This window comes from Oratosquilla oratoria, chromosome 18 (assembly GCF_046742065.1).
Source record: "Oratosquilla oratoria isolate Oo_2021 chromosome 18, ASM4674206v1, whole genome shotgun sequence".
Lineage (NCBI taxonomy): Eukaryota > Metazoa > Arthropoda > Malacostraca > Stomatopoda > Squillidae > Oratosquilla > Oratosquilla oratoria.
Window position 1 is genome coordinate 62,384,212 of NC_134794.1, and position 15,752 is coordinate 62,399,963.

At 44.3% G+C, this 15,752-nt stretch overlaps 1 protein-coding gene across 6 annotated transcripts in view; it reads left to right on the plus strand.

Moving 5' to 3' along the window:
- Positions 1 to 15,752, plus strand: part of LOC143035315 (testis-expressed protein 10 homolog) — a 38,325-nt gene that overhangs the window by 12,007 nt on the left and 10,566 nt on the right. For all 6 annotated transcript variants that reach the window (XM_076202247.1, XM_076202252.1, XM_076202250.1 and 3 more), the window contains exons 6-7: positions 2,043 to 2,199; positions 2,992 to 3,098. In XM_076202247.1, the coding sequence (XP_076058362.1) occupies positions 2,043 to 2,199; positions 2,992 to 3,098 (264 nt within the window). The remainder of the gene's footprint in view (positions 1 to 2,042; positions 2,200 to 2,991; positions 3,099 to 15,752) is intronic.

Sequence of the window (15,752 nt, forward strand, 5' to 3'; positions counted from 1 at the left end):
TTCTTTAACATTTTTGCATCATCTGCAAAGAAGCTCATGTAACATTCCACTCCCTCGTCCATGTCATTCACATAAATGGTAAACATTATTGGAGCCAGCACTGATCCCTGTAGGACTCCACTAATTATCTCCTCCCAAGTAGAAGTCCTATCTCTGAGCACCCTCCTCGTTTTTCTTCTATGCAAAAAGTCCTCCATTCATTTCAATAGTTTACCTTGTATCCCTCCCATGGTTTCCAGTTTTCTTAGTATTTTTCATGAGGAACTTTATCAAAAGTTTTTTGTAGATCTAGGAAAGTGCAGTTAGCCCATCCATCCCTTTCTTGTATTATATCTAGTAGTGTTGAGTAAAAGCAGATCAAATTAGTGGTACAGGTTGACATTCAAAAATCCGGCAACCATAAATCCGGAACCTTCAGAAATCCGGGACAGATTTCGGGAGCGCATTTTCATATTTCCTGCGTTGGTGCGCCACTGTTTTCTGGAGCTGCTGCTTACGCCAGAATCAGCTGTTGGTTCATGCTTCCACCTGCTTACAAGTAATCCTGCTCATTTTTCTCATTATTCTCCTCATTATAGCATTTATTTGTTGTTGTATAGCCCCAATATGGAATCAACAAAGAAGAAAGGTGGCATAAAATGCAAACATCATGCGTTATCAATCGCAGAGAAAATGGAAATATAAAAAAAAAAATTGGTAACAATGTGTCTGTGCGAACCATTTGTGAAACTTACGACATTATGTGTAAAAAGCCCATCTGCTATTTAGCTTCTTTCCTAAGAAGTACAGTACGGAGTATTTTATTTAGTTTAATTAAAATTCTTCGGAGGATCAGTTTTATATATTTTATTAAAATTGAATTAAAATTCTGTATAACTATCTTTACTGTATTTTATTTAGTTCGTGAATAATAAAATTTCATTTGCTGTTCACTTAGTGTTTATTTTTTCCATTAAAGTACTGTACAAGTGGTAATTTTCTTTAAATATATACGGGGTACACCATACAAAATTATGAACTTCAAAAATCCGGCATTTTAAAAAATCCAGCAGTCTTCAGATCCCGAGGTTGCTGGATTTTTTAATGTCAACCTGTACATGATCTTTCCTGTCTAAATCCAAATTGTCTCAGATTCAGTATATTGTTATCCTCCAGATGTTTTATCCATCTACGTTTTATAACTTTTTTCACAGATTTTAGCTACTGTGCTTGTAAGGGAAACTGGTCTATAATTTGTTGAGTCTTCTTTATTTCCTTTCTCCTCAGGGAGGGTAAGAAAGTCAAAGCCTACACCCATCCCACACCTATATCTATATATATATACAGGTAAACGTCGACTTACGATGGCATTAGGTTTCGATAGAGCCATCGTAAGACGATCTTATCGTAAGTCGATCCCCACTCTGTTCCGTGGTCACTGTACCTAGCCTACCTGTATATTAACCACCAGAGATACTGAATATAGCCTATTAAACATGTACAGTAGTTTATTTAATTATTTTTATCCTTTTTACCATATTCAAACACTATAATATGTATTTTCAGTACGGGACTTAAATCTCGCGGGCAGCAGCCAATGCCAGCCGTACGACGTGACGTAATAATACTCGCATCATAAAATATAGTCACCGCTTATATCGATCGTTCTCTCTTTCACCCGCGAATTTTGAAAACCACAGAGAATGGGATTTAGGGCACATTTGAGAGAATGTAAAAACACAGGGGCGACTACAATAAATATAATCAAGACGCCGATATGGCAGCGTCGCGAATCCACTTGCTCCTCATGACGCCTACGTGTGCGGCACCGTATGGAAGGGGTTAAATATATCGTATCGTCGTCGTCGTCGTCATCGTAAAGTCGAACAATCGTAAGTCGCGGCCATCGTAAGTCGACGTTTACCTGTATATATATATATATATATATATATATATATATATATATATATATATAAAATCCCTTCATTCTTAGCTCCCCGTAGATGATAGCTTCTCACCCATTTTCTCTTTTTATCTCTAATACAAAGTTGAATTTTCTACAGACAATACTGAGGGGAAGCTTGGCTCAAGTACAGTGGAGTGATCAACTGGTGAACAATGTAGGTGATGTGAAGATTTTAAAGGATGAGGATGAACTGCAAAATTTTTGTTCCTCTCTTGTGCCTCTTCTCTTTGCCATGTGGGCAGAAATCACTCAAGGTGAGCATTTCTTTTTTCAGGGGAATACATATTACCCCTGAAGATGTGAAATATCATGAAAGCGTTTGGGGATTTTAGTTTCTTTTCCGGTTTTCTTTGTGGTTATTCAGCAATTTATTGGATCATGTGGTTTTGTGATCTTTTTGCAGGGATGACCCGTCATCCAGGAGGTGCCAAGATAAGAGGGAGGGTGGAGGGGAGTGGAATATATAGGAAATGGAAGGGGTGGGAGTGGTTTCTATGCCTTTTTCTTTTTGGCTACCCCCCGTGTAGGGGGAAAAAGCCTTTGGTACATGTATGTATGTATATATATATATATATATATAAATATATATATATGTATATTAATAGTATTGCACAAGCAGAGGAAACATGTGAGTAACAAGGAGCTGACTAATGTGACAACTCAACTTGCTCCATGAGAGAACTAAATAGTAATGATTATTGCTTTTAATTTTACTGGGTGGAAACTCAGCCCCCATAGCAGCCAACAACAGCCTTTAAGGATTACAAAGGCGGAGCATGCCGACAGGAGACCTTTTGGTCCATATCTAGGTCGGATGCGAAAAAAATCATAATAATAAATTAATAAATATAAACTATAATAATGTAAATAACAAATAACCCAAGTCCTCCCATAGATCTCTCTTGGGAGAAATGTTGGTCTGTTTTCTATGTTGTTTTAATGTATTTACCTCTTCTTGTTCTTTGTAGGTGACAGCTGCTCAGATAAAAAAAAAAATAGTATCTTTGTGGAAAGAATGAATAACTAATACCTTCTATTGTCATCAGGGACGATGTTAACTGCTGAAGGAAAACAGATGCTGCAGTGTATGCTAGAGCTTCTGGAGCAGATATGGAATTTAACTAGGATTTGCACCCAGAAGAACCCAGCTCAGGTAAGTGATGGTAGGCCATTGTCATACACATTTATGAGGAGGTGGGTTCCACCCTCCCACCCCTGTGGGACCAAAGAAAGATTGCGGTGGTCTTGCATGATGAACAACAGAGCATCATTTTACATACATACATATACCAAGGCTTTTTCCCCCTTACAAGGGAGGTAGTCAAAAAGGAAAAGGCATAAAATCATTCCCACCCATTCCATCCCTGAATACACTCCACACACCTCCACCCTCTTATCTTAGCACCTCCTGGATGACGGGTCATCCCTGCACCTTGTCCACTGCCCTGGGTCAGAAGCATCATTTTGCCCATTTGTAAAACTCGGCTTCCTCACCTCAGTCAGGAGGTTGGTCTCTGGACTGGGCCCAAAATCAAAGGATTACAAAGGCAGAGCATGCCGACAGGAGACCTTTTGGTCCATATCTAGGTCGGATGCAAAAAAAAGTCATCATACATACATACATATACCAAGGCTTTTTCCCCCTTTCAAGGGAGGTAGCCAAAAAGGGAAAGGCATAAAAACACTCCCACCCATTTCATCCCTAAATACACTCCACACCCCTCCCACCCTTCCTCTCATCTGAGCACCTCCTGGATGACGGGTCATCCCTGCACCCTGCCCACCGCCCTGGGTCAGAAGCAGTGTCGCAAGACACAGTACATCCACACCAAGGCCGCTTCATTTAATCGGCGACCCCCCCTCTCCGTCCCCCTTTGCATATAAGGAGAGGACGGGGAGAAATCCCTTCGGGCTGCGTCAAAATTTACTCACACATACATACTACCCCACCCCCCACCCCCCCGCCCATTCCTCCTCATGCAGTCAAAACATCATCCATATACAACCATTCTCCACTCACCTCTGTCTTCCGTCCTCTCCCTTCCTTCCTCAACAGACATTCCCCTCTTCCCCAAAGCCCCCTTCACCCCATCCATCCACCTCATCCTAGGACGTCCCCTCATGTTCACTCCCTCCACATCTGCCTTCCATACCTCTTTTACTAGTCTTTCTTCACTCATTCTTTCCATGTGTCCAAACCATCCTAATATTCTTTCATCAACCCTATCTCCCAAATCCTTTTTCACCCCTGTTCTCCTCCTCACCTCCTCATTTCTCACTCTATCTAGCCTAGTAACCCCCACCATACTTCTCAGACACCTCATCTCAAACACATTCAAACTCCTTCTCTCTTCTTCTCTTATGTTCCACGTTTCTGCCCCATACAATGCTGTTGGCACAATCACTCCTTCATACAGTCTCCTCTTCGCATCCATTCCCAAATGTCTATTTCTCATTACACTCTTTAAACCACCAAGGCATTTACTCGCTTCTCTCAATCTACATTCTACCTCCACCTTCACTCCACCTTTTCCTGCTACACTTGCACCCAAGTATCTAAAACTATCCACTTCCTCCAGTCGCTCTCCCTTAATGTTCACTTCCAGTCTACTGCCACTTTCACCCCTTGTACATCTCATCACCTTACTTTTACCCACATTTATCTTTAGCTTTCTTCTATCACATACTCTCCCAAACTCTGCCACCAGCTTCCTCAATCCCTCCTCTGACCCTGCCACAAGCGCAGTGTCGTCTGCAAACAACAGCTGGCTCACCTCCCACTTTTCTCCATTTTCTTTAACCATCTCCAATCCCTGACTCACTACCCTAGCATTCACCTCTCGCACCACCCCATCCATGTATAAGTTGAACAGCCAGGGCGACATAACACATCCTTGACGAAGTCCCACCTTTACTTCAAACCACTCACTCTCTCCATTTCCAATCCTAACACATGCTCTACTACTCACATAAAAACTCTTGACAGCTCCCAAAAGCTTTCCTCCTATCCCATAAATCTGCATAACCTCCCACAGTGCCTTTCTGTCTACCCTATCATAAGCTTTTCCAGATCCATAAAAGCCCAAAAAACATCCTTCCCCTTTCCTATAGCTTTCTCACATATCTGTCTTACCACAAAGATCTGATCTACACAACCTCTACCCGTCCTAAATCCACACTGTTCCTCACCAATTACTCCTTCTGTTCCTCTCCTAATCCTCTCAATTAAGATTCTCCCATAAGCCTTCCCTACTACACTCAACAGGCTAATCCCTCTGAAATTACTACATTCACACTTGTCCCCTTTTCCCTTGTAAAGAGGAACTATACAGGCACTACTCCAGTCCTCCGGTACTCTACCCTCTCTCCAGCAAACATTAAATAATCTCACCAACCAGTCCACCATCACTGAACCTCCCTTTTTCAGACATTCTGCATGACATCCATCCAGACCAGGTGCCTTACCTGCTTTCATCATCTTTACAACTGCCTTCACCTCATCCTTCCTTATTTCTCCTCCATTCTCCTCACTCATCACTCTCATTTTCTTCGTATTTCCCACTGCAGCTATCTTTCCCTCCCTATCCTCCTTCACATTTAGCAACTCCCTAAAATATTCTGCCCATCTTCCCCTCACTGCCATCTCTTCCATTATCAACTCTCCATCTGTACCTTTTACCTTTTCTTCCCTACTTGATTCACCTCCTCTTCCTCTCTTAATTTCTTTCCAAAACATCTTTTTATTACTTTCAAAATTTTCTGTCATACTCCTACCCCATTTCACATCTGCTCTCCTCTTTGCCTCCTTTACCTTTTGCTTTACTTCTCTTTTCTTTTCTTTGTACGTCTCATATGACTCCCCTGTCCTCTTTTGTAACCAATCTGTGAATGCTCGCTTCTTCTCTTCTACAACCTTCTTTGTTTCCTCATCCCACCATTCACTACCCTTTCTTCTATTTCCCCCTGTCCTTCTTGTTCCACACACCATCCTTGCACACTTTAAGACTCCCTCCTTGAACCATCCCCATTCCTCCTCCACACCCATCTCTGCTCTATCCTTAACTCCCTCCCACTCCTCCTTCAGCTTCTTTTCGTACTCCTTCTCCTTTTCCTTTTCATTCAAGGAGTTCACTCTAAGAACCTCCCTACCTTTTGTCCCTTTCCTCCTTCTCCATCTATCCTCCACTCTCAACTTACCTTCCACCAAAAAATGATCTGATATTCCCCCACCCTCTCCCCTTAGCACATGTACATCCTTAACTCTTCCTATCATAATCCTATTTACCACTACATAATCCATTAGCGCTCTATCTACCACCCTTCCCTCCACCACCCTCTCCCATGTGTACTTATGCTTGACTTTCTTCCGAAACACTGTATTTGCTATCATCAGCTCTCTTTCTAGACACATTTCCACCATCAACTCTCCACTACGATTCTTTCCTGGAACTCCACACTTCCCAACCACTCCATCGATTGGACCATTTCCCACTCTAGCATTAAGGTCTCCCAGTACTATTACATTGACATTTCTTCCTAAACCCTCTATGCACTCATTTAAATCTATCCAAAAGGCCTCCCTTTCTTCTATACTCTTCTCACTGCCCGGCCCATATGCACTTACAAAGACCCACATCTCCTTTCCCAGTTTCACCTTCATCCACATTATCCTTGAGGAAACCTCTTTCCACTCCACTACCCCTTTACCTATCTCCTCACTTACTAGAATAGCCACCCCTTCCCTCCCTCGCCCTCTCTTCACTCCTGATAACCTCCCATTTACACTCCCAAACATACACTCACCCTTCCCTTTCAACTTAGTTTCACTCAAAGCCAACACATCCAACTTTCTTCTCACAAACATACTACCTATCTCTTCCCTTTTACTCTCATCTGTACCACATCCACGCACATTAAAAGACCCAAACCTTAGGGTGCTGGCCCGAGGCCCGCCAGCACCCCTTATGCCTTTTCTTTTCATTTTAGGTAATTGCCCCTTGGGGCTACAGGGAGAAGGATGCCTAGTCCCTCTCCCCGTCCCTTTCTTCTCGCCTCTTACGATCCAAGTGGGAAAACTTGGTGGCAGTATTCTTTTCCCCCACCACAGGGAATTCCCCCAATCAGAAAGAGAATACTCAGAGAAATGGTACAGGACAGCAACAAGGGGTTGGGGGACAGCATAACGGAGTCATAATAATAATAAATTAATAGATAAAAACTATAATAATGTAAATAACCAAAAAAATAAATAAATAAATCTCTATCAACTTCAGCTGTATATCTTCCATTTTTTTTCACATATGGAGAGCTGACAACTGGCAACTGCCCTACATCTAGATGGTGACCTAGAAACTGTCCCACACCAATACAACACAGACAACAATCCAAAAAAAAATTCCTAGCAAAACATTGAACATTCAAGAAAGGCTTTATCTTCAAATGGTGTCTACTCTGCCATCTATGGGATGCAGTTACTGCTGCAGGTTTTCAGTCATTGAAAATCGGTGCAATGATTACTACTTTTCTTCCAGTTTGCTGCTCTTCTTAACCCCTTCAATACGATGACGCCTACGTAGGCGTCATGAGGAGCAAGTGGGTACGCAAGGATTATATATACTGCAGTTGTACCTGCGTGACCCCCATACTCTGTAAACTGGCTTATATCATATTTTCTATGGTTTTCAAAATTCACGGGTGAAAGAGAACGAACAATATAGCGGTAACTTTATTTTTTATAATGCGAGTAGTGTGACGCAACATTGCATGTCGGGCAGCTAATGCTGCCCACGAGATTTTGGCCCGGAGTGAAGGGGTTAAGGATGGCCTTTACAAGTTCTTTGATGTGATATTGTCCATCAGGATAGAAACATTGTTTATTGTTGACAAAATACCAAACTGTAAGTGGTACTGTTTCTTTTGATATGGCAGCCACTGACCCATTTATTTTATTGTATTATTTTTCCTTCTTTCATTCTTTTTATTTTTTCTTTAATTTGTGACCAAGTCAGAGGAGGGATCACAGGCAGCTGGTGGCAGAGTTTTGGAGGGTAGGTGAAAGGAAAAAGTGAAAGTAGATGTAGACAGAAGTAAGGTAACAAGATGTACAAAGGGAGAGGGTAGAAATGAGTAGGAGGTAAGTTTTAACCCCTTCACTCTGGGCCAAAATCTCGCGGGCAGCATTAGCTGCCAGACGTACGATGTTGCATCATAATACTGTACTCACATTATAAAAAATAAAGTCACCGCTGTATTGCTCGTTCTCTTTCACCCATGAATTTTGATAACCATAGAAAATATGATGAACCCAGTTTACAGAGTATGGGGGTCACACAGGTACAACTACAACATATATAATCAAGATGCCAACATCGGCATCCTTGCGTACCCACTTGCTCCTCATGACGCTTACATAGGCATCATCATATCGAAGGGGTTAAGGGGTTATCAGACAGGGCTAATTTTCCTCCCATGTCCAACGTCCAACCTCCATCTGAGTAACTAGAATATAAGTTCTCTTGGAGAAATCTAGACTTCTCTAAAAACATTTTAACAGTGTGTCTAACATTTGTATAGGTTTACAATCTATTTATCATTCACCTTTACTAATGACGAAAAGATAATTTGGTATTTGTAGATTTGAATAGAAAAAAATATGTATATATATATATATATATATATATATATATATATATATATATATATAGTAACCAAAGTAGTTTCGACTCAAATGAACTCTCAACTGCTTGTACTGGAGAAGCCCACAGAAGCCCAGTGTAATAAACCCTTTAACCCCTTCACTCAGGGCCAAAATCTCGCAGGCAGCATTAGCTGCCAGACGTGCAATGTTGCATCGTAATACTCGCATTATAAAAAATAAAGTCACCACTGTATTGCTCGTTCTCTCATTCACCCGTGAATTTTGATAACCATAGAAAATACGATGAAGCCAGTTTACAGTGTATGGGGGGTCACGCAGGTACATACATACATACATATACCAAGGCTTTTTCCCCCTTCCAAGGGAGGTAGCCAAAAAGGGAAAGGCATAAAAACACTCCCACCCATTTCATCCCTAAATACACTCCACACCCCTCCCACCCTTCCTCTCATCTGAGCACCTCCTGGATGACGGGTCATCCCTGCACCCTGCCCACCGCCCTGGGTCAGAAGCAGTGTCGCAAGACACAGTACATCCACAGCAAGGCCGCTTCATTTAATCGGCGACCCCCCCTCTCCGTCCCCCTTTGCATATAAGGCGAGGACGGGGAGAAAATCCCTTCGGGCTGCGTCAAAATTTACTCACACGCAGGTACAACTACAATAAATATAATCAAGACGCTGACATCGGCATCCACGCGTACCCACTTGCTCCTCATGACGCCTACGTAGGCGTCATCGTAATGAAGGGGTTAAAGGAGAGAGACTAGAGGAAATAGATATTTTAGTATTCAGGGGCACATGTAGCAGGGAATGGAAGAATGGAGGTGGAGGTAAATTGTTGATTAAGGGAAGCAAGTAAATGTTTGAGGGATGAAAAATGTCATAATAGATATTAGGATGAATGCAAAGAGAAGATTGTACAAGGGGGCAGAGTTTAAGAAAGGCAGAAAGGAGTAAAAAGATGTTTGAGATTAGATTATGTTAGATTTAAGAACTATGGTGGGATTACAAGGATAGATAGAGTTAGAAATTAGGAGGTGAAGCAGAGAGCTAACAGACAGGGTTGATGAAAAAATGCTGGGATGGTGTTGGCATACAGAAAGAATGAGTAAAGAAAGACCAGCAAAAAGATAAAAAGGTAAAGAAATGTGTGTGGGTGTTAGATGTGTGAAGGATGGGTGCATACTTTGGCTGGCACCTCCCTTGTAAGAGGAAAAGGGCCTTTTAGTACATATGAGTATTTCATTCACCTATTTGATTTATTTCAATTTTAGTTTTTATTTATGTTCTCATTTTATTTATTTTATTTTTTCTTATTTATTTTTTCAAACATGGATGAACATGCATACATGGATAGGGTGGTGCAAGAGGTAAATGCAAGAGTAATGGGCCGGGGATTGGAGATGGTTAAAGAAAATAGAGAAAAATGGGAGATAAGACAGTTGTTGTTTGCTGACGACAATACACTTTTAGTAGGATCAGAGGAGGGATTAAGAAGTTAGTGATGGAGTTTGGGAAGATGTGCAAAAGAAGTTGAAGATGAATGTGGGTAAAAGTAAGGTGATGAGATGTACAAGGGGAGAGGATGGCAGCAAATTGGATGTGAGTATTAAGGGAGAGGGGCTGGAGGAAGTGGATAGCTTTAGAAGTAATACTTGGGGGCAAATGTGGCATGAAAGGGAGGAGTGGAGGTGGAGATAGAATGTAGATTGAGAGAAGCAAGTAAATGCCTTGGTGGATTAAAAAGTGTAATGAGAAATAGACATTTGGGAATGGATGTCGAGAGGAGATTGTATGAAGGGCTGATTATGCCGACAGCACTGTATAGGGGCAGAAACATGGAACATAAAAGAGGAAGAGAGAAAGAGTTTAAATGTGTTTGAGATGAGGTGTCTGAGAAGTATAATGGGGGATACTAGGCTGGATAGAGTGAGAAACAAGGAGGTGAGGAGGAGAGTGGGGGTGGAAAAGGAGATGGGAGATAAGGTTGATGAAAGAGTATTGGGATGTTTTGGACACATGGAAAGAATGAGTGAAGATACATATATACATACATATACCAAAGGCTTTTTTCCCCCTTACACGGGGGGTAGCCAAAAAGAAAAAGGCATAGAAACCACTCCCACCTATTTCATCCCCTACATATTCCACCCCTCCACCCTTCTCCCTCCCTCTCATCCAGTGGCGGCGCCTGGGGGGGGCTTGGGGGGGCTTTAGCCGCCCCAAAAAAGTGGCCAGCCCCCCCCATTAGCCCCCCCCAACTGAAATGAGCAAATTGAAAATTTAAAACACTCATTGAAATAGTTTTATTACCGTATATACTCGTCTATAGGTCGAAATCTTAAGGAATTTATTTTAGGCCAAAACCTAAGGGTCGACCTATACACAAGTAATAATCTTGTTAGGTTGAAATCCAGACATGACAAGAAAGGCTAGGAAGAACTCTTACCTTTTCGTTAGGTTCAGAAATCAAAATATTTACTTACTAGTTACTACCAGTAAACAATGGGGACATGAAATACACGGTACGTAGCAAAACATGTGAAATTCCTTCTAGATATGGTAACCCCATACGGAATACGATAAACACCGGCTTTGGTGCCGTCCTGCTACACAACAAGACGTCTCGTGTTGCCAACCAGCAACGTTGCCACCAACCTGACACATATTTTAAGAACCACCAATTTGGAAGTAGTGTGCCAGACAAGCAGGACAATAAAAGACATCACGAAGACGAAAATACACAACAACCAAACACTGGGCACCAAAGCTGGTGTTTATCGTATTCCGTGTTCAGGATGTGATAAAGTTTACATCGGAGAAACGTCACGCGACCTGAATACACGAATACGTGAACACCATTACGACGTCAGGCATGATGTCACCACCAATGCATGTGTGACACATAGAAACAAGGAAAACCATCTTATGGACTGGAAGAATGCAGAGCTGCTGATACGAGAACCAGACAAAATCCGCAGGAAGTGTTTAGAAGCAGCGATCATTCAAGGAACAAACACTATTGAACAAAATAGGGGCATGTTCAACATCTCGTCCCACATAATTCCCCTAATACCCATGGCCAGCAAAAATTTTTTTAAATATTCAATCCACCCTTTTTTGAACATTTTGCCCACGGACGTTTGGGCCAGCATTCTCAACCTTTCCAAGTGTTCAATCCCCCTCCTCCTCCTCTCCCTTCCCCCCTACTTCTTTTCTCTCCTCATTCCCTCCTTTCCCCTTATTTAATCTCAAGCATATGTATAGCAACTTGTACTTGAAAAGGCTGTAATAAGCGAAAAGTCGTACAAATAAAGGCTCCATCCTCATATGGTATTTAACTCGTCAGTCTTGTCGGCAACTGCTACTTTCATTAAAAAAAATTGGTAATCTGTTCAAGTTTTTCACTCTGCTGAAATGGCAACTTCAGTGAAACTTATTAGATATTGAAATCAGTGAACTTGAAAAAAAAACATAAACCAAAATACATCAGAATTAATGAAGTGAAAAAATGTAATTTTCGCAGGAAAATTAATTTTTCCCTGATACAAACCTGAGGTACTCCTTACACTAGGATACTCTCGCGTAGCGCGAATATTTCTACTGCGAAATTAAAATCCTCACTCTGGGTCTGGGCAACACTTATCCTCAGTAAGGGGCCCCATTGGGGCAAGGGGGGGGGCCCTTGCCCTCCACCACAAGTCTCGCACACTATAACCATTCTCTGAGCCAGGTATGATTTAAGCACAAGGTTGTCAGGCAAGGAGAAGGAACTGTTTAGAGGGGTGGTTGAGGAGGGCCATTAAAGGTAAGGAGTACCTCAGGTTTGTATCAGGGAAAAATTAATTTTCCTGCGAAAATTACACTAGGAGACTCGGACTTAGGAGGGAAGGAAGTTGTTATCTAGCCTGGGAAACCGCTGTAAGGAAAATCTAGTGTGCTAAGACTATGTTGACCAGACCCCTATACATTCCCCTCACTTTGAAGTGCACCCCTTTCTGTTCCCTGGAGTGGAGACAGAAAGGTTATAATCACTTTTGTACCACTGAAGGGCTTGAATTGATTCCCTTGGAATGCTTGAGAGCCCGCGGGTGAGGTAAGGGAATGTAAGAGTATGAGAAGGATTTTAGAAAGTTATCCCTGCAGTTGCCGAGCCAGAACCTGGATGAGTTGTCAGGGTCGGCTGTGTGCTCTTGAGGAGGGGTATATCATTTTCAGGACTTCTTGGGCGGCCACTATGGGGCCCAAAGATAAGTTCCCTAAAGATTCCCGCATAACTTCTTTGAGGTAAAAGGAAGTGAACGTATTCTGGCTCTTCCATATACCTGCTTGAAGAACCTGGTTGACTGACCGATTCTTACTGATGACTAGGGAGGTCCCTACTGCCCTCAGGTCATGGGCAATCTGTGTGGTTCATGTCGCAGGCTCTGCGGATGACTTCCATTGTCCAGTAAGAAATGGAATTCTTAGTGATGGGCTACCTTTAGTAGAGATGAACAACCACTTTAATTCTGGTCGAAGATGTTCGGTTCTCTTGAGGTAGGTCCGGATGGCTTATACCGCCGAGAGGGAGATCTTCCTGGACTTCCTGAGGACGTGGAAGGAGGCGATCTCAGGAATGGTGGCTCGAACTGGGACTAACTTCCTGGAGTGGCACCATTTTGCAAAGGCGCATTTCCCTTGATAAAGGTTAGCTGAGGAAGAGCAAATAGGAGCGGACATGTCCTCCACCACTTCTCTGGGAAAACCCTTCTTTAGGAGGATCTGGACTATAGTCTGAACGCGTGAAGATTGAGTGCTGAAGGGTTCTTGTGCCAAGGCCCGTTGATGGGTGGATACAGAAGATCTGGTCTTCCCTGAAGGGCCAGAGGCTCTTCTACTGCTAGCTAGAGGGCGTCCGGAACCATGGGGCTTCGGGCCACCAAGGAGCGATCAAAGTCATCCGAAGGTAGGATGCGTGTCTTGCTCTGAGGAGTACCTTCTGGAGCAAGGGAATGGTGGGAAAGCGTAGGAGTCCAGGTTGTCCCAACTTTGCAGAAGAGCGTTTTCTCCTGCTGTCAGAGGATCCAGGAAAGGGCTGAAATATATTGGGAGTTGGTGATTCCATCTCATTGCAAAAAGGTCCACTAGAGGGGAGCCCCATTTGCTGAGGATGAAGTTCGCTACCTCTCGATAGAGGGACCATCTGTGTTGATTATCTGATTCTTCCTGCCGAGGTGGTCCGCCCAGACACTCCTCTTCCCCGGGATGTAACGGGCTTTGAGTGACACCTGGAGATTCTTGGCTAGGTTGAGGATGTCCATCATCAGAAGGCATAGTTCCTGGGAGACTGTGCCCCCCTTGCTCGTTTAGGTAGGCTACTACCAAGGAATTGTCCGACATTATGCCCACTACTTTTCCTGAGACTTGATCCTTGAAGTGACGGAGAGCCAGGAGTACTGCTTTCAACTCAAGCCAATTGATATGGGCTGTCCGCTCGACTGTGGACCAGGAACCGCTGATGTGATCGTCGTTGAGGTGGGCTCCCCAGCCCTCCTTGGAGGCATCGGAGAACAGGAGGACTTCGGGGGGAGATGGGCCGAGGGGCATCCCCATGAGAAGGTTGCATGGGCCTTCCACCAGAGAAGAGAATCCTTGACTTCTTCGGTGAGGGAGATGTGTTGTAGGGGTTCTCCCTCTTGCGGGGCCCACTGAGACTTGAGGAGCCGCTGTAGCGGTCGCATTCTTTGTCTACTCCAGGGGATTAATTTCTCTATGGAGGCCATATGGCCCAGGAGGATTTGGCATTGTGTAGCCGTCAGGAACCTGGTCGATAGTGCCTGTGCAACTAGAGATGCGAGATTCGGGATCCCCTTTCCTACTGGGAAGGATTCCATTAGGGAGGAGTCCAGGACCATACCCAGGTACGTGACTCTCTGTTCTGGTAAGAAATCTGACTTTTCCGGGTTGACTACTGTGCCCAATTTCAGGACAAAGGTTAGGACCATTCTCAGGTGTTCTTGGCATAGCTGGGCGGAATGCATCTTGGAGGTCCAGCGACACCATGAAGTTCCCTTCCCTGATAGACGCCCTTACGGACTCTGGGGTGGCCATTCGGAACTTCGTCAGGGAAAAGGAACTTGTTGAGTGGAGACAAATAGATGACTGGTCTCCACACCCCTGTTGTCTTTTCTACTAGGAATAGCCGTGAGAAGAACCCTGGGTCCGGAGTCGAGACTTCCACTAAAGTTCCTGTCTGGAGCAGAACGGAGGATTCCTCCGCTAGGGCCCGCCCGCGAGCCGAGTCCGGGTGGAAGCTGCTGACTTGGATGGGATAGAGGGAGAGGTTTGGGACAGTGGAAAAGGGAAGACAATAGCCCGTCTTAATGACTTAGTAGGTCCAGTCTTCCGCCCCGGCCTCTTCCCATGCTCTCCAGTAGAGGGAGAGGCAACCCCCTATCTTGTGCGGAGGGGCTGGCGAATTCCTAGGAGTCCTGTGGGGGAGTCCGGAGCCTCTATAATGTTTGCGTCGAGGATCTCGGAGTCCACCATATCCGGGGGAATCAGCGCGTGGGTGAGCATAAATCTCCCTGAGGAGGGGGTCACTGGGGTTCCCCGAGGATGGTGTCTCTCCTGTGGGACTCGAAGTTGGCTCAGGACGTTGAGAGACAGGAAACCTGATGCTTCAGGGCTCTGCTCGCGCTTGCCAAAAAGCCTGGAGGTCGCATTCTTCCTGGGGTTGTAGTGCGGGTAAGAACTCCCACGCCGAGGCAAGGAGGCGTTCTAGCCAGGAGTTCACCGCCAGGGACAGAGCCAGTGATTGAAGGTGGGAGCTGACTTCCCTGCCAGAGAGGAGGACGTTTCGCCTGCGCAGCGACTCGGCGTCCGCCTAACCAGCTCTGGTAACCTCGCCGGGATCGAGGCTGCTCCGAGGGTTGACCCCGATGGGGTGTAGAAGCGCTTCTGGTGTTCCAATGGGACCGGAAGCCAACGCGTCTTCTCGGTCGTCCTTGTTGCGAGAGCGTCGGAGGCCTGGGCCATGGCTCTCGCCGTCTGCGTACTCCATGGAAGGTGGAGGGGAGGAGGCTGGGCTTTCTGAGAGTTGGCCGTCATGAAGATGTCAGACTCGAATGTGGCTTTTGCCATACCAGGCAAGCCACACCACTTC